This window comes from Callithrix jacchus, chromosome 22 (genome assembly GCF_049354715.1).
Source record: "Callithrix jacchus isolate 240 chromosome 22, calJac240_pri, whole genome shotgun sequence".
Lineage (NCBI taxonomy): Eukaryota > Metazoa > Chordata > Mammalia > Primates > Cebidae > Callithrix > Callithrix jacchus.
In genome coordinates, this window is record NC_133523.1 from 48440677 (window position 1) to 48465932 (window position 25256).

General features: G+C 56.0%; 2 protein-coding genes across 3 annotated transcripts; both read right to left on the minus strand.

Moving 5' to 3' along the window:
- Positions 1-3755: 3755 nt before the first annotated feature.
- ZNF579 (zinc finger protein 579) lies at positions 3756-7083 on the minus strand. Of its 2 annotated transcripts, none has more exons than XM_035285115.3 (2): positions 7005-7083; positions 3756-5864 (listed from the first exon to the last, which is right to left on the minus strand). In XM_035285115.3, exon 2 carries the CDS (start codon positions 5860-5862, stop codon positions 4174-4176), a length of 1689 nt encoding a protein of 562 aa, XP_035141006.1. In that variant the 5' UTR covers positions 5863-5864; positions 7005-7083; the 3' UTR covers positions 3756-4173. The 2 variants fall into 2 exon arrangements, with proteins under 2 accessions (XP_035141006.1, XP_035141005.1); XM_035285114.3 differs by having other exon boundaries at positions 3756-6325.
- Positions 7084-16953: 9870 nt separating this feature from the next.
- Positions 16954-24895, minus strand: FIZ1 (FLT3 interacting zinc finger 1). Its single transcript, XM_035286613.3, has 3 exons — positions 24852-24895; positions 22720-23049; positions 16954-19217 (listed from the first exon to the last, which is right to left on the minus strand). The coding sequence occupies exons 2-3, from the start codon at positions 23011-23013 to the stop codon at positions 18009-18011; spliced, it is 1503 nt and encodes a 500-aa protein (XP_035142504.1). The 5' UTR covers positions 23014-23049; positions 24852-24895; the 3' UTR covers positions 16954-18008.
- Between the last annotated feature and the right edge of the window lie 361 nt (positions 24896-25256).

The window sequence follows — 25256 nt, forward strand, 5'->3', positions numbered from 1 at the left end:
AGCCCATGGGTCCTGGAGACCAAGATGTGTGTAGGAAGGGGCTTGAGAGTGGGCTGTGTGGTGGGAGCTGATGGGAGGGTAAGACTGGCCTGGGTAAGGGTTCAAGTACCAGGTCTGCCCATTTGTAACCATGATATCTTGGACAAGGGACTTCCTCTCTACATCTGGAAAATGGAGAGGGTGTTTCCTGTCTCCCAGTAGAGTGGTGAGGATTCACTGAGATCATGTACGTACCAGCCAGGGAGAATAATAGTTAACGTAGCAACAGCAGCAACTTTTTTTTTTTTTTTTTTTTTAGTTCTGTCACCCAGGCTAGAGTGCAGTGGCATGATCTCGGCTCACTGCAACCTCCGCCTCCTGGATTCAAGTGATTCTCCTGCCTCAGACTCCCCAGTAACTGGGATCATAGGCACCTGCCACCACTCTTGGCTAAATTTTTGTATTTTTAATAGAGACGAGGTTTCACCATGTTGGCCAGGCTGGTCTCGAACTCCTGACCTCAGATGATCCACCCACCTCAGCCTCCCAAAGTGCTGGGATTACAGGCCTGAGCCACCGTGCACAGCCAACAACAACTTCTTGCCAACCCCAAGCACTGTCTTCGGCCCTTTCCATGAAGTAAGTCATTTAATACGCAAGGTTCATTTTGTAGGAGCGATTACTAAAGTGGGACAGATGGCTTATTTGCTTGAAGCCCCAGTTTGGCCCTTTTATAAATGGAGCTATATAATTTTCTCGTTTGATGGGTTTTGTCCATGATATTGTATGGATCAGGTGTCTGGCTGTGGTAGGCTCTCACTAAATAGGAGCCTACATTTGGATATGGTAATAGGGAGCCACTGAAGCTTCCTGAGGAGGGAGTGGCTTTGATGTAATAAAAGCAGACTTGAGCCTCCCATCCCCCCAACACTTGAGGCTTGGTTATAGTTTCCTGTAGGAGCTAGTTCTTTGGGGAACCAGTCTCATTTGGTAACCCTAATTAATTCGGGCCAATATTTGGTTATTATTCATCTCCTGAGCTGGACTGCTGGTGTCACAAGGGTGCCCAGGTGGTGTCATCAAATACTAGCCCCAACATCCAGCACTGGGCTTAAACTCAGTGATAAACAGTCGGGGTAGGCCAGGTGCAGTGACTCACAACTGTAATCCCAGCACTTCGGGAGGCTGAGTGGGGAGGATCACTTGAGACCAGGAGTTGGAAACCAGCCTGGGCAACATAGTGAGACCTCGTCTCTACAAAGAGAAAAATTTAAAATCAGCCAAGCACGGTGATACGCACTTGTAGTCCTAGCTACTGCAGAGGCTGAGGCGGGAGGATCACTTGAGCCCAAGAGATGGAGGCTGCAGTGAGCTATGATTATCCCACTGCACTCCAGCCTGGGCAACAAAGTGAGGGCCTGTTTAAAAAAAAATCAGACAAGCTAACCCATATTGAGACGTACAAGCTGGCACAGTGCTCAGGGCTCAGCCAAGATGTATGAAATCACTGAAGGTGGAACCATTCCAAGTGGTCATCCTCTCCCACCTTGATCCTCAACCACCATCCTTCTGGCTTCCCTTCCTGGCTTGATCCATCTAGGATCATTGTCACACTGGGGGACACATCTTCCCTCTCTGAGCCTCAGTTTGTTGTCCCGGAAAAAGGAGAGGCTCTGCCCCTTCCTTGCTGTTTCTTTTTTTCTTTTTTTTTCTTTTTTTTTGAGACGGAGTTTCGCTCTTGTTACCCAGGCTGGAGTGCAATGGCGCGACCTCGGCTCACTGCAACCTCCGCCTCCTGGGTTCAGGCAATTCTCCTGCCTCAGCCTCCTGAGTAGCTGGGATTACAGGCACGCGCCACCGTGCCCAGCTAATTTTTGTATTTTTAGTAGAGACGGGGTTTTGCCATGTTGACCAGGATGGTCTCGATCTCTTGACCTTGTGATCCACCCGCCTCGGCCTCCCAAAGTGCTGGGATTACAGGCTTGAGCCACCACGCCCGGCCTTCCTTGCTGTTTCTTAAGGGTGTCCAGATGCCCAAGTGGTCAATGTCATTATTTGCGTAGGGCAAGAGAGAACCATTGAAGGTGCTGGGGGAAGGCAGGGTGTCAAGAGAAGGAGAGAGAAAGCTATTTAAGGGAGATGAGCTGACAGGTATACCTCTTCCTTCCATTCCTAGCACCTAAATAAACGAGTGAAAAAGGAACGCAACCGGAAGATGTGTAGAGATGGAAACTTCCCACCCCACCTCCAATTACTTACAGTCTCTAAAATATGTAGTAATGGCCAGGTGCAGTGGCTCATGCTACGAATCCCAGCACTTTGGGAGGCCAAGGAGGGAGAATCCCTTGAGCCAGGAGGACAAGGCCGCATTGAGCTATGATTGTGCCACTGCACTCCAGCCTGGGCAATAGAGCAAGACCCTGTCTCAAAAAACAAACAACAACAACAAAAAAAAACCCACAAAAACCAAAAAACGTGTAGCACCCACCCACCTCCTAGCCTTTGTCCTTGTTTTTTCTTTGCCTGGTGTTTTCTTCTCACGGATGCTTCTTTCTTACACCAGGTTCCCTCCATCTTCATTCAAACCAAACACGGCCTCCCCGGAGAAGCGCTGACTCCGCGTCCTGCTCTGCCATCATGCTATCTGGCGGTCTATCTCGGTAGCCCTTATACCTGCTGCTGCATTGCATTCTGCAGGACGTTTTTCAATGATGTAAGTTCTAGATCTGTGCTGTCAAATATGGCAGCCACCAGCCACGTGAGGTTCTTTGGCCCTTGAAATAGTGTGACTGAGGCCAGGTGTAGTGGCTCATACCTGTAATCCCAGCACTTGGGGAGGCTGAGGTATGTGGATCACCTGAGGTCAGGAGCTCAAGACCAGCCTGGCCAACATGGCGAATCCCCATCTCTAACTAAAAATACAGCAATTAGCTGGGCATGGTGGCGCGTGCCTGTAATCCCAGCTACTCAGGAGGCTGAGGCAGGAGAATCACTCCAACCGAACAGGTGGAGGTTGCAGTGAGCCGAGATTGTGCCACTGCACTCCAGCCTGGGTGAGCAAAAAAGTGTGACTGAGGAACCGAACTTTTACATTTATTTCATCTTAATGACTTGACATTTCTGCATTCTAAATTTAAATGGAAATCGCCACGTGTGGTTGCCGGATACCATACTGGACAGTGAAGATGCAGAGTATCCCATCATCACACAAAGTTCTCCCAGACTGGGCAAGATTCCATCTCAACAAAAAGGTAAACAATCAGCTGGGTGTGGTGGCATGCACCAGGGAGGCTGAGGCAAGGGGACCGCTTGGGTCTTGGAGTTTCAGACTGCAGTGCGCTACGACTGCACCACAGCGCAGCAGCCTGGGCAACAAAGTGAGGGAAGAAAAATTAGGGGAACTTTTCTAGGGAAAAAAAAGTTATGTTGGACAATGCAGGGCTACAACTCTAGCTCCTTCAGAGGACGGCATTGGCCTCCTTCTCAGGGCCTAGTCCCACCGCCGGCACAGAGCAGGGTTCGGTAGAGACTGAGTGAATAATAACACGCTCAGAGATTCCACAGGGCAGGGGAGACGCTTATCTGTCATGTCACCTTCCCGTTTCTTGTGAACCCAGGCTTCACCAGCTTCTTGCCTGGTTGAGGGCCACGTATTCTCGGATGCCTCTGTCTTCTTCCTGCTCTGAACCTGAGCTCAGGGTCCGCTGGACAAATCCTAACTCGCCCCAGCGCCCCCAGCCTGCCCCCACCTCCAGAGAATACCTCGCTCTCTCGGATTTCACGAACTCACATTTATTCACAGACAGACAAAGGGACCAGGACAGATCTTTGCTCACTGGGAACCCCCAGGGTCTCGAAGTTCCGAAGAGGTGATGGTGTCCAGTGTGTGTAACGGGGGACAGGCAGGCGGGGACGTCCCCACCAGTCTCCATCCCTCTGGCCAACTGTCCGCCGCCTTTTTTCCCAAGTCGTCCTGACTTAAGACACATGTTGGGGTGAGCGGTTCCTAACCAGCATCGGGGGTTCTGGGGACAGACCATGGGGAGTGAGGGGCAGTCCGGGCTCCCCTACTCCTTAGTGTCAAGGGCGTGAAGGGGACAGGTGGGTGGACAGAGGAGGCGGCTCCTTCAACTTCCCTCCTCCATTCTGCAAACAGGAGCTCAGGCGGAGTGGCAGAGGGCAGGACAGCGGAGGTCAGGAGGCCAGGCCCCCCAGCCCGCGCAGGTGAGCCTTGCTGTCTGCCTCTTCTTCCTCCATCTCAAAGGCTGAGTGGTCTTGGCTGTCGAAACAGGAGGCGCTGAGAAAGACAGGGGGAGCCGGCGGGGACTGGGGTGGGGTCCCCGGAGAGGGCGGCTCTTCCTTAATGTTTGCGAGAGGCAGTGGGAGCCCTTCTTCCTCCTGCTCGGTCTTCAGAGACGGCGGCGGTGGCGGCGACGGCGGGGCCTGGGCCTGCAGTGCCTGCAGCGCGGCGGCCCTCTCCAGCTCTGCGCGGTGGCAGCGCTGGTGGCGCAGGAGGCTGTAGGCGCGCGAGAAGCGGCGCGGGCAGCGCGGGCAGGGGTGCGGGGCAGGGCCCCCCGCGTGCACCTGTGCGTGGCGCGCCAGGTCGGCCAGGCGCTTGAACTCCCGCTGGCAGCGCACGCACTGGAAGGGGCGCGCTCCCGAGTGGGTCACCCCGTGCTGCCGCAGGTGCGCGCGGCGCCTGAACCCTTTGCCGCACTCCGGGCACCAGAAGCGCGGCTCCCCGGCCGGGGGCCGGGCCTGGGCGGCGTCGCCTCCGTTCTGCCCGCCTCCTCCGCCTTCCGAGGCACCCCCGCACTCCGCCCCCTCGCTCCCCTCTGGCCCCTTCGCTGAGTTCCGTGCCCCCGAGGCCTTGTCGTCCTTCTTGCCCGCCGCGGGCAGCGGGGCCAGCAGGCTGAGTGGGCCGTGGACGCGGCGGTGCTGGCGGAGGTAGGAGGCGAGGCGGAAGGCCAGGCCGCAGTCTGGGCACACGAAAGGGCGGTCGGTGGAATGGACCAGCCGGTGGCGCGACAGGGACCAGGGCCTGGCGAAGGCCTTGAGGCAGATGGAGCACTGGTGTCGCTTGGGGCGCGGCGGGGGCCCCCCTTCACCCTCCTGTTCGCCCTCGGGGCGCAGACACGGGTGCGCCTTGAGCTCGCCCTTGGTGGCGAAGGCCTCGCGGCAGCGCAGGCACAGCAGTGTCCAGTCCGCCTGGAGCAGCACCTGTTTCTCCTCCTGCCGCCCAGCCGCCAGCGCTAGCTCGGCCCTCAGCTCTGCGGCCCCGGCCTCGGCCTCCTCTGACTCCGACTCTCGGGGCTCCGCGGTGCTGGTGGGCGCAGCCAGCGTGGCCGGCTCCCCCGCAGGCCACGTCTCAGGCCACGCTGTGGCCGCCTCCTCCTCCGCGGCCCCCGCCGCAGCAGTGGTGGGCTGCTCCGCGCCCTCGTCCTGCGGGCCCCAGCTGGACTCGGCCCCCTCCTTGGCCACCCTCTCGATGGCCAGCTCGACCTCGCCGCCCGCGTGCTCCTGAGCCAGGTGGCGCCTGAGCTGGGCGGGCTCCGGGAAGGTGCGGGGGCAGGCGGCACAGCGCAGCGGGGGCTGGGGCCCGTGGCCCCGCAGGTGGCGGGAGAGGTGGGCCGGCCGGCGGAAGGCCTTGGGGCACAGCGGGCAGGCGTGGGGCCGGAGCCCCGAGTGGCTCAGCCGGTGCCGGGAGAGGTAGTAGGGGAAGCGGAAGAGGCGGCCGCAGGTGGGGCAGGGCAGGGGCGCCCGAGGAGCTCCAGCGCCCCCCCTGCCACGGCCACGGCCTCGACCACGGCCTCGGCCACGGCCACGGCCTCGGCCACGGTGAGGTGGGCTGCCCTGGGCAGGTGGAGGAGGCTGCGGATCCATGCCTGTGGGCAGAGAGGGAGAGATGGGAAGGGGGCAGAGATAAAGAGAAGTGCGTGGGGTGTGGCAGAGAGAGAAGCAGAGACAGACAGTCGGAGATAAAGAGGCAGAGAGGGCCAGGTATTCAGCCAGGGGAGAGAGATCTGAGACAGAGACAAAGGTGAGAGACACGGAGGCGAGGAGGCAGAGATGGGGAGATAGGAAGAAAGACAGAGATCAGACACAGAGCAGGGAACAGAGACAGGGGAAGGCAGAGATGGGAGACACAGACAAGTGCAAATGGACAGAGACCAGGAGACACAGAAAGGCAGGGTGGTGAACCGCAGAGCAGAGAAGAGAGGGAGGAGAGCGAGGAGCACCCAGCAGAGAGACAGAGACACAGAGAAGAGGAAACAAAGAGACTTGGAGACCCAGAGGCAGAGAGGGTGCAAGCAGAGCGGTCAGGAGAGCAGCGGTGGGTTGGAGGCTGGGGAGACCGAGACAGACACAGAGGGAGTGAGACAGGGGAGAGGCACAGAGGGGGCAAAGTCAGTGACCCGCTTCTGCTCCAGGCCCCCCGGCCAGGCTGAACGTTTCGGGAGGGGCTGGGACACAGCCCGTGGGGCCTGAGTGGAGGGGTGGGATTCGAAGCCAGTAGGCCCCGGAAATGGAGCCTGTGCCCAGACGCCAGGGGCTGGGAGAGGCCCGGGAGTAGGAGGGCTCAGACTTCTGGTCTGACTTGGGAGGGGGCTGGGGGCCCAGACTCTTGGGCCTGAGGGAGGTGGGAGCTGGGGATTGGGATGACTCCTGGGTCCAGGCCGGGGCGGATTGGGGAATCTGTTATGGAGAAGGTGTGGATTCCGGGGTCCCGGTGGAGGAGGGGCTGGGGAGGGGGCTGGGCTCCTAGGGCAAGGGGGCGGTGCGGGCTGGGGACCCAGCTGCCAGGAGTCCCCAGGGAGGAGGCGGCTGAGGACTGGACCCCTGGACCCAGGAGGGAGGCTGGTGGGCTCAGGGGTCCCGGGTCCCAGAGCGGGGCCAGTCTCCCCTGGGCCAAGCCCGCAGCTCCCGGAAGGCATGATCAGCAGAATTGGGGCCGGGTCAGGCCTTGAGGATTTCTCAGCCCCGGGCCTGGGGCTCGGCCCTGGTCGCTGGGGCCCGCTTCTTACCTGGCCTCCTTGGCTCCTTTCTTCCTTCCCCACGGCCGGCCGAACGCGGACGGTGGTGGCGGGGAGGGAGGGGGGACCCGAGTGTGGTGGGGGGTGGAGGAGGAGGCTGGGCTCGGTGTCACCGCCTAAGCCTTCCCCCCGGAAACCCGGCCTTTCGTCGGAGCCTGAAAGAGGAAAGACTGGCTAGGAAGCCGGAAGCGGGAGGACGGGGACCCAGGGAGGGGAGCGGGGGGGCAGTTTGCACCACAGGGTCCTGTGAGGGGAGGGGGCTGGGGGCCTGTCCCCCGGGCTCCCACAGAGCAGCGGGTGCTGAGGGGCCTGGGACGCTGTATCCAGCTCCCCACCCTGCCCCCCCCCGCTCCCCAACACACACACACACACACACACACTCATTCATTCCTTCGACAAATACACATTTATCAAGTCGTGTCTGTGCCAGGCACTGTGTCAAGCCGAGGGGGTGGCTGGGGGAGGAAGATGAATGAAGCAGTGACGGAGTATTTTCACAAAATACCGGCACTCTGGATTAGAACCCGGCTCCAGCCTTCCCTTGGCTGCCTGCGTGAAGGATTCTCCCACCTCGAGCCTCAGTTTCCCCTTTGTGATAAGCCCCTGCATATAGTCATTTGACCCTAAGTGACCAATATGTACTGACTATCTGCTGCAGGCCAGCCTGCGTATCTTTTGTTAGGTGTTACCTGTAGGCATGTTCCCTGGGACCTTAGCAACCAATGTTTACTGAACACCTATTATGGGCTGATGCTGTCCTTGGTGCTGGAGCCACAATAGCAAAGACAGAGGCCATTCGACCCTGTCCCCAGCGAGTTCATGGTCTGATGGGGAAGGCAGACAGACACGGTGGAGTGCGTGTTGGGGAATGTGTGCTCCAAGGCAGGAAAATGCTACGGGAATGCAGAGAACAGAAGGCACTGAGCTGAGCTCACACTGGGAGGAGGTGATTCCTGAGGTCTTCCTGGAGGCGGCAACATTTCAGCTGAAATCGGCAGAATGAAACCCACCTGGCCACATCTCAAAAACCTAATGTGGAGGAGGAAAGGCATTTTGCAGGAGGATACCCACAGCTTGACTCTGTTTGTTTAAGGTTACGTTCCTGCCAAACGGTGTGAATGAGATTGTGAGCAAACAGGTCCTTTCATACCCAGCTGGGGCAAGTAGAAGTTGGAACAGTCTTACCAAGCCAGCAATTCCAGGAATTTACTCTTCAGCGGTATCTACTCGAAACTATGCAAAATAATGTCTGTAGCAGGTTAATGACTGCGGTACCGCACGTCACCGCAAACGGCTGAAAACACGCTAAACTACCATCTGTAGGAGATTTGAGCAATAAATCATGGCTGATCCATGCAGTGGAATACTAGGCGTCCATTAAAAAGGACACAGAAGCTCACTGTGTGAATGTATGGAAAGTCTCCAAGTGATAACCTGTAGGGGAAAAAAAGGAAGGTCACGTACAGCCTGCAGCCTGTTCTGGGCTTGCGCGTGTTCTGGGATTGTGTCCAGATGAACTGGAGCAAGAGAGAAGATACCGAAACTAGCAACATAGTCTAGCTTCCAGGACAGAAACGTACTACACTCTATCCTTTCGATCCTTTTGTTCTTTATTATTGTTATTACTATCTTTTGAGACCGGCTCTCCCTCTGTTGCCCAGGCTGCCTGGAGGGAGCGCAGTAGCATGATCTCAGCTCACTGCAGCCTTGACCTTCCAGGCTCAAGCAGTCCTCCCACCTCAGCCTCCTGAGTAACTGGGACTACAGGAGTATGTCACCACATCTGGCTCATTTTTGTATGTTTTGTAGACAGGGGGGTCTCCCTATGTTGCCCAGGCTGGGCTAGAACTCCTGGGCTCAAATGATCCACCTGCTTCAGCCTCCCAAAGTGGTGGAATTACAGATATTGGCCACTGTGCCCAGCCTTTTGTACTTTTTGAATTTGAAACCGAGCAAATGTGTTATACACTCAAAAAAATAAAGGAGGCCAGGTGTATTGGCGCATGCCTGTAATCTCAGGACTTTCGGAGGCCAAGGTGGGCAGATCACCTGAGGTCAGGAGTTCAAGACCAGCCTGGACAACAGGGAGAAACCCCATCTCTACAAAACATACAAAAATTAGCCGGGCGTGGTGGTGTATGCCTGTAATCCCAGCTACTCAGGAGGCTGAGGTGGGAGAATCGCTTGAACCCAGAAGGTGGAGGTTGCGGTGAGCCGAGATCGTGCCATTGCACTCCAGCCTGGGCAACAACAGCGAAATTCCATTTCAAAAAAAAAAAAAAAAGAGTTCTGGAACTAAACATTGTGGATAGTTGTGAAACATTTACTTAAAGCCATTGAGCTGTGTGCTTTAAAATGGTTAAAATTGTAAATTTTATATGTGTTTTACAAAAGAAAGTTAAAACACACACCCATATTCTGCTTACCAGCTCTAAAATATTAGCGATGCAACTGACTCCCCATGGGCTACCCCCTCCAAAATTTGATTGCCTCTCCTATCTCAAACATAACTTCTATCTTGAATTTGGTGCCCATTATTACCATGAATATTTTTAAACTTCTATTCCATGGTATATATTCTTTAAAATACGGTATTATGGACAAGGTGCTTTAAAAAAGCATGTTCCCAGTCTGGGCACGGTGGCTAATGCCTGTAATCCCAGCACTGTGAGAGGCTGAAGTGGAAGGATCTCTTGAGCTCAGGAATTCAAGACTAGCCTGGACAACATACTGAGACCCCATCCCTATATCATTTTTTAAAAAATCATCCTGCTGATCCACTATCATTTCTTCTATCTCTCTGTGAAGTGGAATTTCTTCTTCTTTTTTTTTTTTCTTGAGACAGAGTCTTGCTCTGTAGCCCAGGCTGGAGTGCAATGGCGTGGTCTCTGCTCACTTCTGCCTCTGTCTCCCAGGTCCCAATTCAAGCAATTCTCCTGCCTCAGCCTCCCGAGTAGCTGGGATTACAGGCATGAGCCACCATGCCCAGCCAATTTTTGTATTTTTAGTAAAGATGGGGTTTCACCGTGTTGGCCAGGCTGGTCTCGGACTCCTGACCTCATGATCTGCCCCCCTTGGCCTCCCAAAGTGCTGGGATTACAGGCGTGAGCCACCGCGCCCAGCCCAGAACTCTTTACTTCTTTCCTTTTCTTTTTTTTGAGATGGGGGGTCTCACTCTGTCTCATAGGCTGGAGTGCTGTGACATCATAGCTCATGGGAGCCTCAAACTCCTGGGGTCAGGTGATCTTCCCACCTTAACCCCTGAGTAGCTGAAACTAAAGGTGTTCACCTGGCCGTCCTTCCTTCCTTTCTTCCTTCCTCCCTCCCTCCCTTCCTCCCTCCCTCCCTCCCTTCTTCCCTCCCTTCCCTCCTCCATCCCTCCCTTCTCTGTCTCTCTCCCTTCCTTTCTCCCTTCCCTCCTCCCTCCCTTCTCTCTCTTTCTCCCCCTTCCTTCCCCCTTCCCTCCTCCCTCCCTCCCTTCTCTCTCTCTCTCCCTTCCTCCCTCCCTTCCCTCCTCCCTCCCTTCTCTCTCTCTCTCTCTCCCCCTTCCTTCCTCCCTTCCCTCCTCCCTCCCTCCCTTCTCTCTCTCTCTCTCTCTCTCCTTTCCTTCCTTCCCTCCTCCCTTCCTCCCTTCTTTCCTCTCTTTCTTTTCTTTTTTTTTTGTAGATATGGGATCTTTCTTTGTTGCCCAGGCTGTTCTGAACTCTTGGTCTCAAGCAATCCTCCCACCTGGGCCTCCTGAAGCACCAGGATTACAGGCATGTGCCAGCATGCTCGGCCTAGTTCCATAACTTTTTCATCAGCCCAAACACCCCTAAGCCCATTAGCAGTCATTCCCGCACTCCCTTCTATCCCTGGCCCATGTCAGCTAATAATCAACTTTCTGTCTCTATGAATTCACCTATTCTGGACATTTCATATCAGTGGAAGGATACAACATGTGTTCCTTTGTGACTAGCTTCTTAAATTTGCATAAAAGTTTTCCTACTCCCCCACAAAGGACATTGCTCCACCTTTTTAAAAACCGAGAGATGGTCTTTCTGTCGCCCAGGCAGCGGTGCATTGGCACAATCATAGCTCAATGGAACCACCACCTCTGGGGTTCCAGAGATTCTCCCGCCTCAGTCTCCCAGATAGCTGAGACTACAGGCATGCACCACCACACCGGGCTAATTTTTGTTTTTGGTAGAGATGGGGTCTTGCCATGTTGCCCAGAGTGGTCTTGAACTCCTGGGTTCAGACGACCAGCCCACCTCGGTCTCCTAAAGCACTGGGATTACAGGCGTGAGCCACCACGCGCGGCCAGCACAACGCTAAGGTTCATCCGTGCACTAGCATGAGTCAGTGCTTCATTCCTTTCTGTGGCTGAACAGTGTTCCATTTCATGAGTGCAGTCATCCCTCGGTGTCCTCAGGGGATTGGTTCCAGGACTGTCCTCGGATTCCAAATCCCTGAGTGATGGAGTCCCTGACAGCCTCCTATCTAAGGGTACAGAACCCATGGATGTGGAGGGCTGCTGTCACCCACATTTTCTTTATCCATTCATTTGTTGATGGACATTGGGGTTGCATCGATCTTTGGGCTATTGTGATTAGTGTTGTTATAAACATTTGTGGATAAGTTTTTGTTTGAACAGCTGTTGTTAATTCTTTTGGGTATTTATCAAGGATGTGTGTGCTATTTTATCATATATATATATTATATTATATATATTATATATATTTTTTGAGACGGAGTTTCACCCTTGTTACCCAGGCTGGAGTGCAATGGTGTGATCTCGGCTCACCGCAACCTCCGCCTCCTGGGTTCAGGCAGTTCTCCTGCCTCAGCCTCCCGAGTAGCTGGGATTACAGGCACGCGCCACCACGCCCAGCTAATTTTTTGTATTTTTAGTAGAGATGCGGTTTCACCATGTTGACCAGGATGGTCTCGATCTCTTGACCTTGTGATCCACCCGCCTCGGCCTCCCAAAGTGCTGGGATTACAGGCTTGAGCCACCGCGCCCGGCCTCATCTATATTTTGAAGGTTTGAAAGACAGAGGAGGAGAAAGGGGGGGGGAGGAATAATAATGAGTTCAGGAATGGAGGTGACAGAAAAGAAAACTTTAAGCAGAGAGCACAGCACATGGAAGGGGGGCTGGTCTCTGCTTCCCCAGCACGTGTCGAGGGATGGGGCTGGGGGTCTCGCATTAAGGCCATAAAGGAGGCCAGTGTGCTGGAGAGCGGCCAGAGCTGCACCCAGCGACCGTGCCGGGCCTCCTAGTCCGGGCTAAGCTTGGACTCATTCCGAGTGCACTGAGAAGCCATTGAAAAGGTTTTGGAGTCACATGATCCGATTAGTGTTTTAGAGAAATTCCTGTGGGACCCGCGTGCAGGCTGGGCCGGATGCGGGGGAGACCGAGGCGGGGAGCCGGTAGGAGGCGGGGCTCGGGCCCAGGTTGCTAGAGTGGGGCTGGGCCCCGCGACCTCCGGCTGGGAAGGCGGCTCCCCGGGCTGGGGGCGGGGCTTGTCGCTGATTGGCTGAGGGCTGGACTCAGGCTGCCAATCCCACCGTCTCCCCCTCCTCATTGGCTCTCCTGCTTCCAGCCCCCCTCCCTCCCGTCCAGCCTCCAGCACCCAGAAATCACATCATCTCACTCTTGAGCCCAACAGCCTCGTGTCCATGGCTCCCCATCTCCCTGGAATAAAACCCAGAGCTTCCCTTCTGACCCCCACGCCCGCTCCCGCCCCCAAGGCTCTGCTTCCTGGACCCGGGGCCTCCCTCCCTCCTTTCCTACCTCTCTCGCCGTGTCGCACCGCCCTCTGCGCTCTGAAGGGACTCAGGGCCTTCGCACTTGGGGTTGCCCCGGCCTGGAACGCTCTGCCGAGGGTTTCCATCCAGATTCTTACGTCCCTCACTCCTACAACTCCCTGGAGACACCTGTCTTGTCCACCCAAGCTAAATTAACCTCCTGTCATCTGTAATGGTTACTGCCGAGTTTAAAATGAGGAAACTGAGGCCAGGATAAGAACAATCAGATGCCGATTTATTTATCTCCCGGGCGAGGTTCTGTGGTCCTAAGGAAAGGGGGCCAGAGAAGTCACGCCTGACTTCTCAGGGCAGGGGGTTTTATGGGGGTTAGAGTGGGGCTGGCCTAGGATGCACGGGGTGGGCTGCCATTGGGTAAGGCTCGGCGGGATTTTTCAATTTTCGCGGGTTCAGCTGTATAGTCTAGTGCTGAGGTTCAAATGCACAGCTTGCTGCTGAGAGTGCATAGTCTAGTGCTGAATATAGACCTGGGGACAGAGTGCAGAAGTGGGCGAGGGGAGCCCACATGGAGGAGCCAGATGCTGAGTAATGTGTTCTGCCTGATAACAGTTTATCAGGCATAGAGAGGGGTGGGTGTTGTTCATCCGGCTCCTAGCAAGGCTATCCGCCTTACATCATCCTCTAGCCCTCGCTGCCTTAATTTTCTTTTTTCTTTCTTTCTTTTCAGGGTTATTTTATTTTATTTATTGTTAGAGTCTTGCTGTGTTGCCCAGGCTGGAGTCAATGGCACGATCTCAGCTCAGGCAACCTCCACCTTCCGGGTCCAACAATTCTCCTGCCTCAGCCTCCTGAGTAGCTGGGACTACAGGCGCCCGACACCACGCGCAGCTGGGTTGGTTGGTTGGTTTTGTGTTTTTAGTAGAGACGAGGTTTCGCCATGTTGGCCAGGCTGGTCTCGAACTCTTGACCTCAAGTGATCCGCTCACGTCGGCCTCCCAAAGTGCTGGAATTACAGGCGTGAGGCACCAAGCCCGGCCTTTCAACATGGTACATATATCGAACACACGCTAGGCAACGTGTGAATGTCCGATGGATTGCCTATCTCCCCTCCCACTAGAATAAAAACTCCACGAGGGCAGGGGCTTGTTTTGCCTGTCTGCTTAACGGCTCTGCTCACAGGTGGCTGCCCGGGACAGACAAGTGGCTTAACAAGCATTTGTGGATGTATAAAAAGGAATGAAGGGCAGGGAGGAGTGAGGGGGGCTTGGGCTTCGGTACTGAGATCTGAGGCCGTCCCTGAAAGGAAGCAGGCCGGGGTGGCCGAGGGAAACGCCAGCTCAGCTCCAAGGTCTGCACGCAGGAATCAGCTTGCCAAACACAGGCGTGGGAGTTGCCGGCCTCTGGCTTGTAATTAATGCCTTGCAGCGGTTGAAATCGTCCTCAGGGTAAAATTCCCGCTCCGGCCCCCTCCTTGCCCCCCAGCCTCAATCAGCGCATCTATAAAATGGGGCCACCATGTGACGCGTTAGGTACAGCGTCCAGCCCAGCAGCGGGCACTTGTGAGACACTCAGGAGATGGGATGAGTCCCTCTCGTTACTGCCTCAGAAGAGAAAGGATTGCGGTGCAGGTGAAGTGGGTGGGAACCTCAGCCTCGCGAGGTCCCTATTCTTTACTCCCTAGCCGGCGGCCATCTCCATGGCAACGCTGGCGCCTTTCCATTGCGCATCTCCCGAGCTGAGCCTGTCTCTAAGCCCGTCTCGCAGTGGGCGGGTCTTGTCCCTGGGGGCGGTGCCTGCTTCGAAGGGGGCGGGCCTTGTTTCTCGACAAGAGTTTGTTTGTTTTTGTTTGTTTGTTTTTGAGACGGAGTTTCGCTCTTGTTACCCAGGCTGGAGCGCAATGGTGCGATCTCGGCTCACCGCAACCTCCGCCTCCTGGGTTCAAGCAATTCTCCTTCCTCAGCCTCCTGAGTAGCTGGGATTACAGGCACACGCCACCATGCCCAGGTAATTTTTTGTATTTTTAGTAGACACGGGGTTTCACCATGTTGACCAGGATGGTCTCGATCTCTTGACCTCGTGATCCACCCGCCTCGGCCTCCCAAAGTGCTGGGATTACAGGCTTGAGCCACCGTGCCCGGCCCTCGTTTTATTTTATTATGTTTACTAGAGACAGAGTCTCACTATATTGTCTAGGCCGATCTCAAACTCCTGGGCTCAAGTGATTCTCCTGCCTCTGCCTCCCGTAGTGCTGGGTTACAGGTGTGATTTCTGCTCGTCACTCTGGTTCACACTCCCACAGGTGTCTCCTGGTCTGCAGTCTTCTGACTCTGTGTCCTCCAGCTTCGTTTCCTCTCCTTAGGCACAGGGATCTTGGTAAAGTGCAAGGGTGGTCCCATCCCTCTTCAATGAACACTTTGCTTCCCATTGCCCAGAGAACATAGCCAAGCACTTATCTTGGCTTGCCTGGCTCACTGCGATGGGACCTCTACCCACCTCTTAACCTTATCACATCCTTCCCTCCCTGAGCTCACTCGCCTTCTGTGTCCATTTGGGCGTCCTCCTCACTGGTCCTTGCTCACCCTTCAGGGCTCAGATCCACCTCCACCAAAAAGCCCACCTGGACCACCCCATCTAAGGTGGCATAGCCTAGCCACTCACTTTCTTACCACCCTTCCCTATTGCCTTCAGAATGCTTGTGACAATCTGAAATTATTGTCTATATTTATTTGACTCCTCTTTTCCCCATGCCTGTCACGCACATGACAGAACATATCCAGGAGGGCAGGGATGACCCCCACAGCGAGTTCCAATGCCTGGCTCAGAATTGGCCGGGCGCGGTGGCTCACGCCTGTAATCCCAGCACTTTGGGAGGCCGAGGCGGGTGGATCACGAGGTCAAGAGATCGAGACCATCCTGGTCAACATGGTGAAACCCCGTCTCTACTAAACATACAAAAAATTAGCTGGGCATGGTGGCGCGTGCCTGTAGTCCCAGCTACTCAGGAGGCTGAGGCGGGAGAATTGCCTGAACCCAGGAGGTGGAGGTTGCGGTGAGCCGAGATCGTGCCATTGCACTCCAGCCTGAGTAACAAGAGCGAAACTCCGTCTCAAAAAATAATAATAATAATAATAATAAGCCCTCAGTACAGAAATGAAATCCAGTGTGCAGAATAGTCTGAAGGTACCCCCTCCTCAATTCCCTGATGGTTAAGTCCTATTCTAAGGGCCTGCTGTAAGGTCTAAGGCAGAGTCTAAGGGGTGGGGCCTCACATCGGACATGCCTCCAGCGAGGCAGTTTGGTTTCCCAAGGGGCATGTCCTGTAAGATTGGTGGTTTCTAAAGGGCATGCCTAGTTTCTTGGGGGTGTCTGTCTGTTGGAGGCAGATCATGTATTTAAGGGACAGAGCTCGTTTTGGTTGAAACCGACTCTAACTTCACTTATTTATTTATTTATTCTGAGACGGAATTTCGCTCTTGTTACCCAGGCTGGACTGCAATGGCGCGATCTTGGCTCACCACAACCTCCGCCTCCTGGGTTCAGGCAATTCTCCTGCCTCAGCCTCCTGAGTAGCTGGGATTACAGGCACGCACCACCATGCCCAGCTGATTTTTTGTATTTTTAGTAGAGACGGGGTTTCACCATGTTGGCCAGGATGGTCTCAATCTGTTGACCTCATGATCCACCCGCCTCGGCCTCCCAAAGTGCTGGGATTACAGGCTTGAGCCACCGCGCCCGGCCTTGTTATTATTATTATTTTTTTGAAATGGAGTCTCCATCTGTCACTCAGGCTGGAGTGCAGTGGTGGGATCTCTGCTCACTGCAGCCTCTGCCTCCCGGATTTAAGAGATCCTCCCGCCTCAGCCTCCTGAGGCGCTGGGATTACAGGCATGTGCCATCACACCCAGTTAATTTTTTATTTTTCATAGAAACAGGGTTTCACCATGTTGGCCAGGCATAGTCTTGAACTCCTGACCTCAGATGATCCGCCTGCCTTGGCCTCCCAAAGTTCTGGTATTATAGGCATGACCCACCAAGCCAGGCCTAAAGCGACTCTAATTTTAAAGGTCCTGTCCTACTTAAAGCTTTGAAATTTCTCAGGAGAAAAGGAAGACCTGTCTGTATTTAGGGGTTCTGCCCTAAGAGACTCCCCGTCCTCCTTGGAGCCAAGGATCAGAAAATCAAGACGGTAGCGACTGACAGGACAAGGTTTATTGGGGGTCCTGGAGACACTGGGGAGAGGGACGAGGGGATGAGGTCGAGGCTCACAGGGGACCTCCTAGCCAAGTGCCCCCTTCCCCTTGGGGTCAGAAGACAGAGACAGACAAACCAACAGAGATGGAGAGAAAGACCAACAGTTGCTATGGTAGTGGGGGAGGGAAACCCCAGTGTCCGCCACCTCCCACTCAGATGAGTTCACAGGATAAAGAATGGTGTGGGCCCGTCCACTCGCTACAGGAAAAGGGAGTGTCTGCCCTATTCACTCTAAGGAAGGTGGGGTACAGGCAACCACTTGGACCAGCCCATTCCATGTCATGGGGGTGTGTGTGCATATAGATCAGTCCATCCTACTGGGCAAAGGGACGGTCTATTCTAGTGTTTTGGGTGGGGAAGATCATTAGGGTCGATCAATTCCACAGTCGGGCGGGGGGGAGGCGGTTGAGGGCAGGGGGCATCTACCCTGGTCCCTCTTTCAGCACAAGGAATGAAAAGGGGGAAAGGCAGATTTCGGCTATATTCATTTTCTGGGGGTCACCAGTGACTCTGGTGGGTAGCATTTGGAGGGGATCTAGGAAAATTCAGGGACATGGTCCCTCCACATTCTCCAGATCACGGTGGTTGGGAATGATGGCTCTCAGGGAGTGGGGCGGCCTTCCCTTGGGGGGAATATACCCATCTTTTATTATTAGGGCCCTCAAGATGAGAGGTATTTAGGAGACCCATTGATCGCTGCAAAGTCTCCGTGTCTTGGGGACTTAGGGCTACCCACACTCATTCCAGGGACCTCAGGCTCAGCAGTCTCTCCCTAGATTCAGGCTCCCCTGCCCCAGCTAAGGACCCTGTTTGTGGTCCCCTAGCTCTGGGGCCTGTGTGGGTTTTTGGTGGTCTCCACCTCTCCAGCCAGGGTCCCCTCATTTCAGGGCCTGCGTCTGGATTTGGAGGGCCGGGGCCTCGCTCGCAGTCCCAAGGTCCCCGGGTCCAGGCCCCGAGTGCAGGTGGCTGGGCGGAGGGCAGGGCGCGGCCTGGGGTCAGTCCATGCCCCGGTGCAGCTTCAGGTGCCTGGAGAGGTTGCTGAGCGTGATGAAGCCCTTGCCGCAGATATGGCAGGGGAAGGGCCGCTCGGTGCCGTGCAGCAGCCGGTGGCGCTTGAGGTAGCACTCGTGGCGGAAGAACTTGCCGCACTCCAGGCACGGGAACGGCTTCTCGCCCGTGTGCACCAGCACGTGCCGCTCCAGGTCGCGCGGCGAGCGGAACAGCTTCTCGCACTCAGAGCAGCCGAAGATCTTCTTGCCGCGGCCCGAGCCAGACGCGGGCTCCCCGGACGCCGGCTCTCCCTCCCGGGCCGCGGCCGCCGCCTCCTCCCCGCCGCCCTCGCCGTGGCTGACCCGCCGGTGCTCCTCCAGGGCGGCCAGCGCCGCGTACAGGGCCCCGCAGTGGCCGCAGCCGTAGGTGGCCGGGCCCGAGTGGGCCTCCAGGTGGCTGGCCAGGGCCGCGGCCGACGCGAAGAAGGTCCCGCAGTCGCACTGGTACAGGGTGTCCTCCGAGGGCTCGGCGGCCGCCGCGGGCGCAGGTGCCTCCCCGCTGCCCTCGGGGAGCAGCCCCCCGAGCTTGGGCACCCCGCCCCCCGCGGGGCCCAGGAGCAGCCGGCCGTCCGCAGCCGCGGCGGGAGGAGCGTCGCCGACGACACCCGCAGCGCCGCCTTCGCCCGCCGCAGTCTCGGGCCCCGCGCCGGCCCCAGCGGCCCAGGCCTGCGCGGGGGGCGCACCCGGGCCCTGCAGGTCGTGCGTCAGCTTGTGCCGCTCCAGCAGCGCGGGCGCGTTGAAGTCGCGCTCGCAGCGCGGGCACTTGAAGGGCTTCACGTCGGTGTGCGCGGCCCAGTGGGCAGCCAGCTCGCGGCCGTGGTCGAAGCGCCGCGCACAGGCCCCGCACGCGAAGGGGGGCAACGAGGCCGCGGCCGCAGCGGCCGCCTCCGCCAGCCCCCAGCTGCCCAGGCCCGCGCCCGCCCCCTCCGGGCCCTCTCCGCCGCCGGCCCCCGCGCCCCCGCACACCGAGCAGGGCCCCACGTTGCAGCAGACGGAGCAGGGCGCGCTCAGGGCGGGCAGGCCGGGGCCGGGCTGCAGGGGAGACGGGAGGACCCCGCGGTGCTGGCGCTTGAGGTGGCGGCCCAGGCTGGAGCGTGAGGAGAAGCGGAGCTCGCAGACCAGGCAGCAGTAGGGCTTCTCGCCGGTGTGGACAACCTGGGGGTGCGGGAGGAAGGGCACAACGTCAGGGCTGAGAACCCGGGTTCCTGGAGTCCGGGAGGGAAGTGGCACACGCTCCCTGTCACACCCACAGGGCCGAGATCCAGGGAAACGCTCGTCTTATCACTCTCTGCTGTGGGTCGCACTGGAATTCTGTCAGTCCTCAAAAGGGCCACATCCTGGCTGGGCGCAGTGGCTCACACCTGTTATCCCAGCACTCTGGGACTGCGTAAGCCTAGGAGTTTGACACCAGCCCAGGCAACGCAGCGAAACCTTGTCTCTACAAATAATTTTCTAAAACTAGCTGGGCACGGTGTGATCCTGTGGGCCCAGCTACCCGGGAGGCTGAGCCAAGGAGATCGCGGCAGTAAGCCTGAATGACAGAGTGAGACTGTGTCAAAAAAACAAAAAAACCCAAACAAAAAAACCCAAAAACACGACCAGGCGCAGCGGCTCACATCTGTGATCTCCGCACTTTGGGAGGCCGAGGTGGGTGGATCATTTGCGGTCAGGAGTTCGAGACCAGCCTGGCCAAAGTGGTGACACCCTGCCTTTACTACAAATACAAAAATAACCCCGGACTAGTGGTGGGTATCTATAATCCCAGCTATTCAGGAGGCTGAGGCAGGAGACTCGCTTAAATCCGGGAGGTGGAGGTTGCAGTGAGCAACCTCACACCACTCACACAGATCACACCACTGCACTCTGGCCTGGGTGACAGAGCGAGACTCTGTCTCAAAAGAGAAAAAAAAAAAAAGAAATCACTACCTGTGGCTAATGGCTACATACTGGACAGTGCAGCTCTCAAGAGACAGTAGCCAGGCCTGGTAGGGTGTGTCCTCTCCCTTCTGGAGCCCTGCTATCCTGAGCCAGCTGTCAGGAGCTCAGGCGTATTAGCCCTCAGGTTTAAGGGCAGAGAAGTGATTTTCAACCAAATCCGGCTACTGAGAGTCTCTCCCTTGACTGCTTTTCACACATAGAGATCCAGAGAATCAAATCTCCCAGGAGGCAGTCCAGGAGTCTGTATTTCCTCTGAGGCATAGCCAGGCTTGTAGACTATGTAAAACTGGGTCTTAGAGAGGTTTTTTTTTTTTTTTTTTCTTAACTGATATTTGTCCTTGTTGTTGACTTAAGAGTTTGGAATGGCAGAGAGAGATCTGTGGGTGTGGTAATGTCTTCCTGGAGACCTGTGAGGAGAAGGGTGAGGCTGGATGAGAAAGAGTGCAGGGCTTGTTAGCAATGCTTGTCAGGGGCACAGACCAGAAGGAACAGGGAGTGCTGTTCATTCGCCTTTCTGGCTCCACCTGCTGTACAGTGACGGTCTAGGGGTCTCTACCCTCTATGTCAGTACATTTATCTTCTCATTACTGTTTATAACACAAGGTTATGCTTGTCCCGGGGCCCTTGTGCATGCTGTTCTCACTGCCTGGAATGCCTGGAGGTCTATGTATCTGTCAGCTCCTTGGAAACCCTTCCCTGAATCTAGCCCCCTGGCTCATCAGTCATCCTCTTCCACCCTCCTCTTTTAAAGCCAATGGCTTGTAGCACATTTAGTGTCTACGCATAACCTGAGTGTTGTCTGTCTCCCCACGAGCTAAGGACAATCAAAGCAGCGGCCACGTTGGTTTTGCTCACAGCTGTATTTCCAGGGTCCGGCACTCTCCAGCCTTCTCCTGAGCTGTACTCTTTCTGCTTCTCTGTGCTCCAGTCACACTGGCCTTCCTCCAGTTCCTCAAAAGCCTGCTTTTCTTCCTTGAAAGTACACATCCTGTTCCCTGGATCCAGAAAGCCTCAGTCCCCAGGGCAGATCGTTCTTCACCTGTAAACCATCCTTGACTCCATCCCTGATCCAGACTGCTTCAGATCTCTCTTGCTTAGCCTCAGGATACGGTTACCCTCCATCCTCAGATGTCTGGGCTGCAGCCTAACATTGATTAACCTGGTTGTTCAGTTCACATCTCCCACATTTGCCTTGAGGCCATACAAAGGGTGGACTGTGTCTGTTTTGTTCCCTTAGATTTTTTTTTTGGCCCCAGAGAGCCCAGCACTGTACCTAAATACAGTAGCTGCACAAACTACTGGTGGGTGGAGGTGAGGCCTCAGGGGGCTGTGAATTGTTGCATTAAGTTAAGGAGCTCCCCTTTCATCCTAAGGATCAGGGGGTTAAGCAGGGGGTACCTGGTCACTCTGAGATAGATGCAGAAGCTGGACCTGAGGGAAAAGACAAGAGAAAGGAAACCCCTGAGAAAGCTGGGGCCGACATTCAGGATGTGAGCTCCTGAACCCAGGCGGAGGCACGGGGACACAGAGGACGGCCACGTGTGAGAGACCATAAGGAGATGTCCAGTTTTCTTCACCCTGGTGGTGCAAGTGTCTGGCACATAGAGTGTGACCTAGCTCGCCCCATCTTCTACCTCCTTCCACCCCAACCCCACAGGCTCCCATCGTTTCCTGGAACACAGCACACTCCTTCCTTCCTCAGGGCCTTTGCCCTTCCTGTCCACTGCCTGCAATGCTCCCCCTACAGAGGATTCCTTACACTGCAGGTCTCGATGAACTAACACCTGCCCTAACCGTCCCCGCCCTCTCTGAAGTAGCCCAAAGCTCTCCTCTCTACTCCCACACATTGATTTGTATTTTTTGTTTGTTTGTTTTGAGGCCGAGTCCTGCTCTGCTGCCCAGGCTGGAATGCAGTGGTGCAGCCTCCACCTCTCAGGTTCAGGCAATTCTCCTTGTCTCAGCCTCCCAAGTAGCTGGGTTTACAGGTGCACGCCACCACGCCTGGCTAATTTTCGTATTTTTAGAAGAGATGGGATTTTGCCACATTGGCCAGGCTGGTCTCAAACTCCTAACCTCAGGAGATCCACCCACCTCTGCCTCCCAAAGTGCTGGGATTACAGGCGTGAGCCACCACGCTCAGCCAGTATTTTGTTCCTTAAAATTTCCTTCTCGACACTCATCTTTACCCCCTTCTTGCCTGCATACTTGCTTCATTGCTTCTTGTCTACCTGGCTACTGACCACCTCTAAAGGAAAGTTAAGTTCTCTGAAGGCTCAGAATTTGCTTTTACCTTGGCAACACAGCTGCTTGGTGCAGGGAAAGCTGACAGTCACTGAATAAAGGAATTGAGTATATACCTGATAAACCTATTTTTTAAGATGGTAAGGAATGAGAGGATAAACACTAGATTGCAGATGCTGGTGCGTGCCTGCTGGGCACTGGCAGGGAGAAGGGGAGGGGAGGTGCCTCTAGGTGGGGAAATTTACTATGAATGTTCCAGTTTATGGGTTGGTGGTGATTGAATGAGACCCATGGCATGCTTTCACGGGTCAGGGTGCTTTGGTGGGGAGGGAGGGAGGGACATTTTCTAGGGAGGAGGCAGGTGCCTGGGCCTTGGGCCAGCTTCAGCTTCGTTTTGCCCAGAGTACAGTGGCGCAGGATCCCCAGCAGTCCAGACCAGACCAGGGAGGCCAGCCTGGGGCCGGCCTGTGGGACTCACCTGGTGGTGCAGCAGGCCGGTGGAGTCGCGGAACCCCTTGGGGCAGGCGGAGCAGCGGTAGGGCCGCTCCCCGGTGTGTGAGCGCAGGTGGTTGGCTAGGTTGAAGCTGTGCTTGAAGCCCTTGCCGCAGCGTGGACACGCGTGGGGTTTGAGCGCTGTGTGTCGGGCGAAGTGGCGCCGGAGGTCTGAGCGGTAGCGAAAGCTCTTGCCACACTCACTGCAGTGAAATGGGACCCGGGGGGCGGCAGCAGCGGGCGGTGCTGGTGCAGGGGTTGGGGCCGGGACGTCATCCATGGTGGCAGGGAATACAGTGGTGTGTGTGGGCTCTCTCTGGAGTAGGGGGAGGCAGAGGAGCAGGTGAGGGGGTCGGCTCCCATCAGCCCTGTCCTCCCAGGTTCCAGACTCACCACCTGTCCCCTGGGAGATCCTCCCAATGCCCACCTCTATAAGACACTCTCCTTGTTCTTTCAAATCCTCCTACTCTCTTAGAAACCCTTCTTCCTCTGCTCCACTCCTGCGGCAACCTTCCTAATCGCTTCCCAGTCTCCTCACTCCACAGAGCGTTTTCAAGCTTCTCCCACTCTTCGCGAATGCACGGCCGCTCCTCTCTGTGCCCCTCTCGCGGTAATTTAAGACTCTCCCGGCCGGGCGCGGGGGCTCACGCCTATAATCCCAGCACTTTGGGAGGCCGAGGCGGGTGGATCACGAGGTCAAGAGATCGAGAGCAACCTGGTCAACATAGTGAAACCCCGTCTCTACTAAAAATACAAAAAATTAGCTGGGCATGGTGGTGCGTGCCTGTGATCCCAGCTACTCGGGAGGCTGAGGCAGGAGAATTGCCTGAACCCAGGAGGCGGAGGTTGTGGTGAGCCGAGATCGCGCCATTGCACTCCAGCCTGGGTAACAAGAGCGAAACTCCGTCTCAAAAAAAAAAAAAAAAAAAAAAAGACTCTCCCACTCTTCCTTAAGTCCCTGTTACTCCCTTGAAAGTCCCTCACACGGATCCCTAAGCATCTTCTATTCTTTGCCAAGCCCTTTTCCCTCCAAAAGGCCCTCCCACTCCCCTCTAAGCTCCTCCCACTCCTCTTCCTGGATGACCACTGAGCGAATGGGAGGACAAAGATTCGGGGCTAAGCACACTAGAGAGATCCTTCCTGGAAGACCAACACCAGTCCTCTAACATCAGATAATAAAAACTCTTCATCTGCAAAATGGGAAGTAGTAGTAGCTACCTCACAGAGTGGTGGCGAGAATTAAGTAAAATTGTGGCAATAAATGCTACGTGTCTACTTAAGCTGTTGCACAGCAAAGACGCAAGGAGTAGCTGTCTGGATGACTATTATCCCGTAAGTGCCTCCTGGTTTTCTCCCTCAGTCCTACCATGCTTGCTAAGTTATTTGACTCCTCCAAGCCCCTCTCTTCTCCACTAAGACCCACTTCCAAAACTCCACCCAATTTTTCCTTTAAAGAAGCCACATCCTGTCTAAGACTCTCCAGTGGACTCCTGTCACCTTCTCAGGACTCCTCCACGAAGTCTCTTCCCATTCCCTGCAAGCCCTTTCCACATCCATTATAAAGACCTGGGAGTTGCACTAAACCCCTCCAAATTATACCCCTAAACTCCTACCTCCTGCTTCTTGGGCTCCCTTTCCCCAATCAGCCTCAATAAACTTCCTTCTACCCCTCAACCAAGGGCCTACCCCCAATTCTTTGAGCCACGCCCCTTTATCAAACCCCACCCCTTGCCTAAGCCCCTCCCACTTTCCACCCACGCACTCTCCCTCCTCCACGCCCCACCCACTTCCACTCTAAGCTCCGCCCAGCTCAGGCTCCTCCCAGCCCTTGCTCCGCCCCAGCAGCCCCTAGGCCCCGCCTCCTCCTCCACCCCGCAGCCTGCCGCGTGGGCCCCCCCACGCCCAGTCCACTCGGGCCCCAGGCCCCGAGAGCCGGCCTTTTGTGCCCCTCCCCCTGCCCCTAAAAGGTGCGGCCCTGGGAGCCCGAGGTGGGGGCAAGTCGGGCGGGCCCCGAAGCCAGGCGAGTCCACGTCGCTCATAAGGAGCGTAGCTCCTGGAGACCCTGGGGGGCCCCGGGAGGCCTGGGAAGTCAGTCGGCTTTCCTCTTTAATTACTTACACCTCCCTCTGGGCGCCGACATTTTGGGCAGCAGGGGCAGCGTCACTTCCACCCGGGGTGCCCCTCGACTTCCGCCTCAGCTCCCTTCCCCCGCCGTACTCCCCCTTTCTCCCGCCCTCTTGGCTCCCCTTCCTCATCCCCGCCCTTTTCCCTCTTTCCCTTTCCTTTCCCAGCCCTGGAGGTTGGAGAAGCCAGGCCCACGCCATCTTCGGTGAGGGCAGCGAGAAGGGGCGGGACTTAGAGACAGACTAAGGGCAAGCAGCTCAGAGCGCGGCGTTGCCTTCGTGGCGACCCTTGCCGAAGCTAATGTAAATGAGAGCAGATACTATTCCTTTTTCTGAGCCTCGGACCCCTCCTGATTAGAATGTACAGTTGCATTAGGAAAAAAAAAGAGTAAGCGAAGTG

Excerpts from the sequence above, each read along its gene's own strand:
- ZNF579 (XM_035285115.3), bottom strand. The coding sequence starts at position 5,862 with ATGGATCCGCAGCCTCCTCCACCTGCCCAGGGCAGCCCACCTCACCGT.
- FIZ1 (XM_035286613.3), bottom strand. The coding sequence starts at position 23,013 with ATGGATGACGTCCCGGCCCCAACCCCTGCACCAGCACCGCCCGCTGCT. Across the intron at positions 19,218-22,719 it reads CCGGCCTGCTGCACCACCAG|GTTGTCCACACCGGCGAGAA; the intron begins GTGAGTCCCACA and ends CCGCACCCCCAG.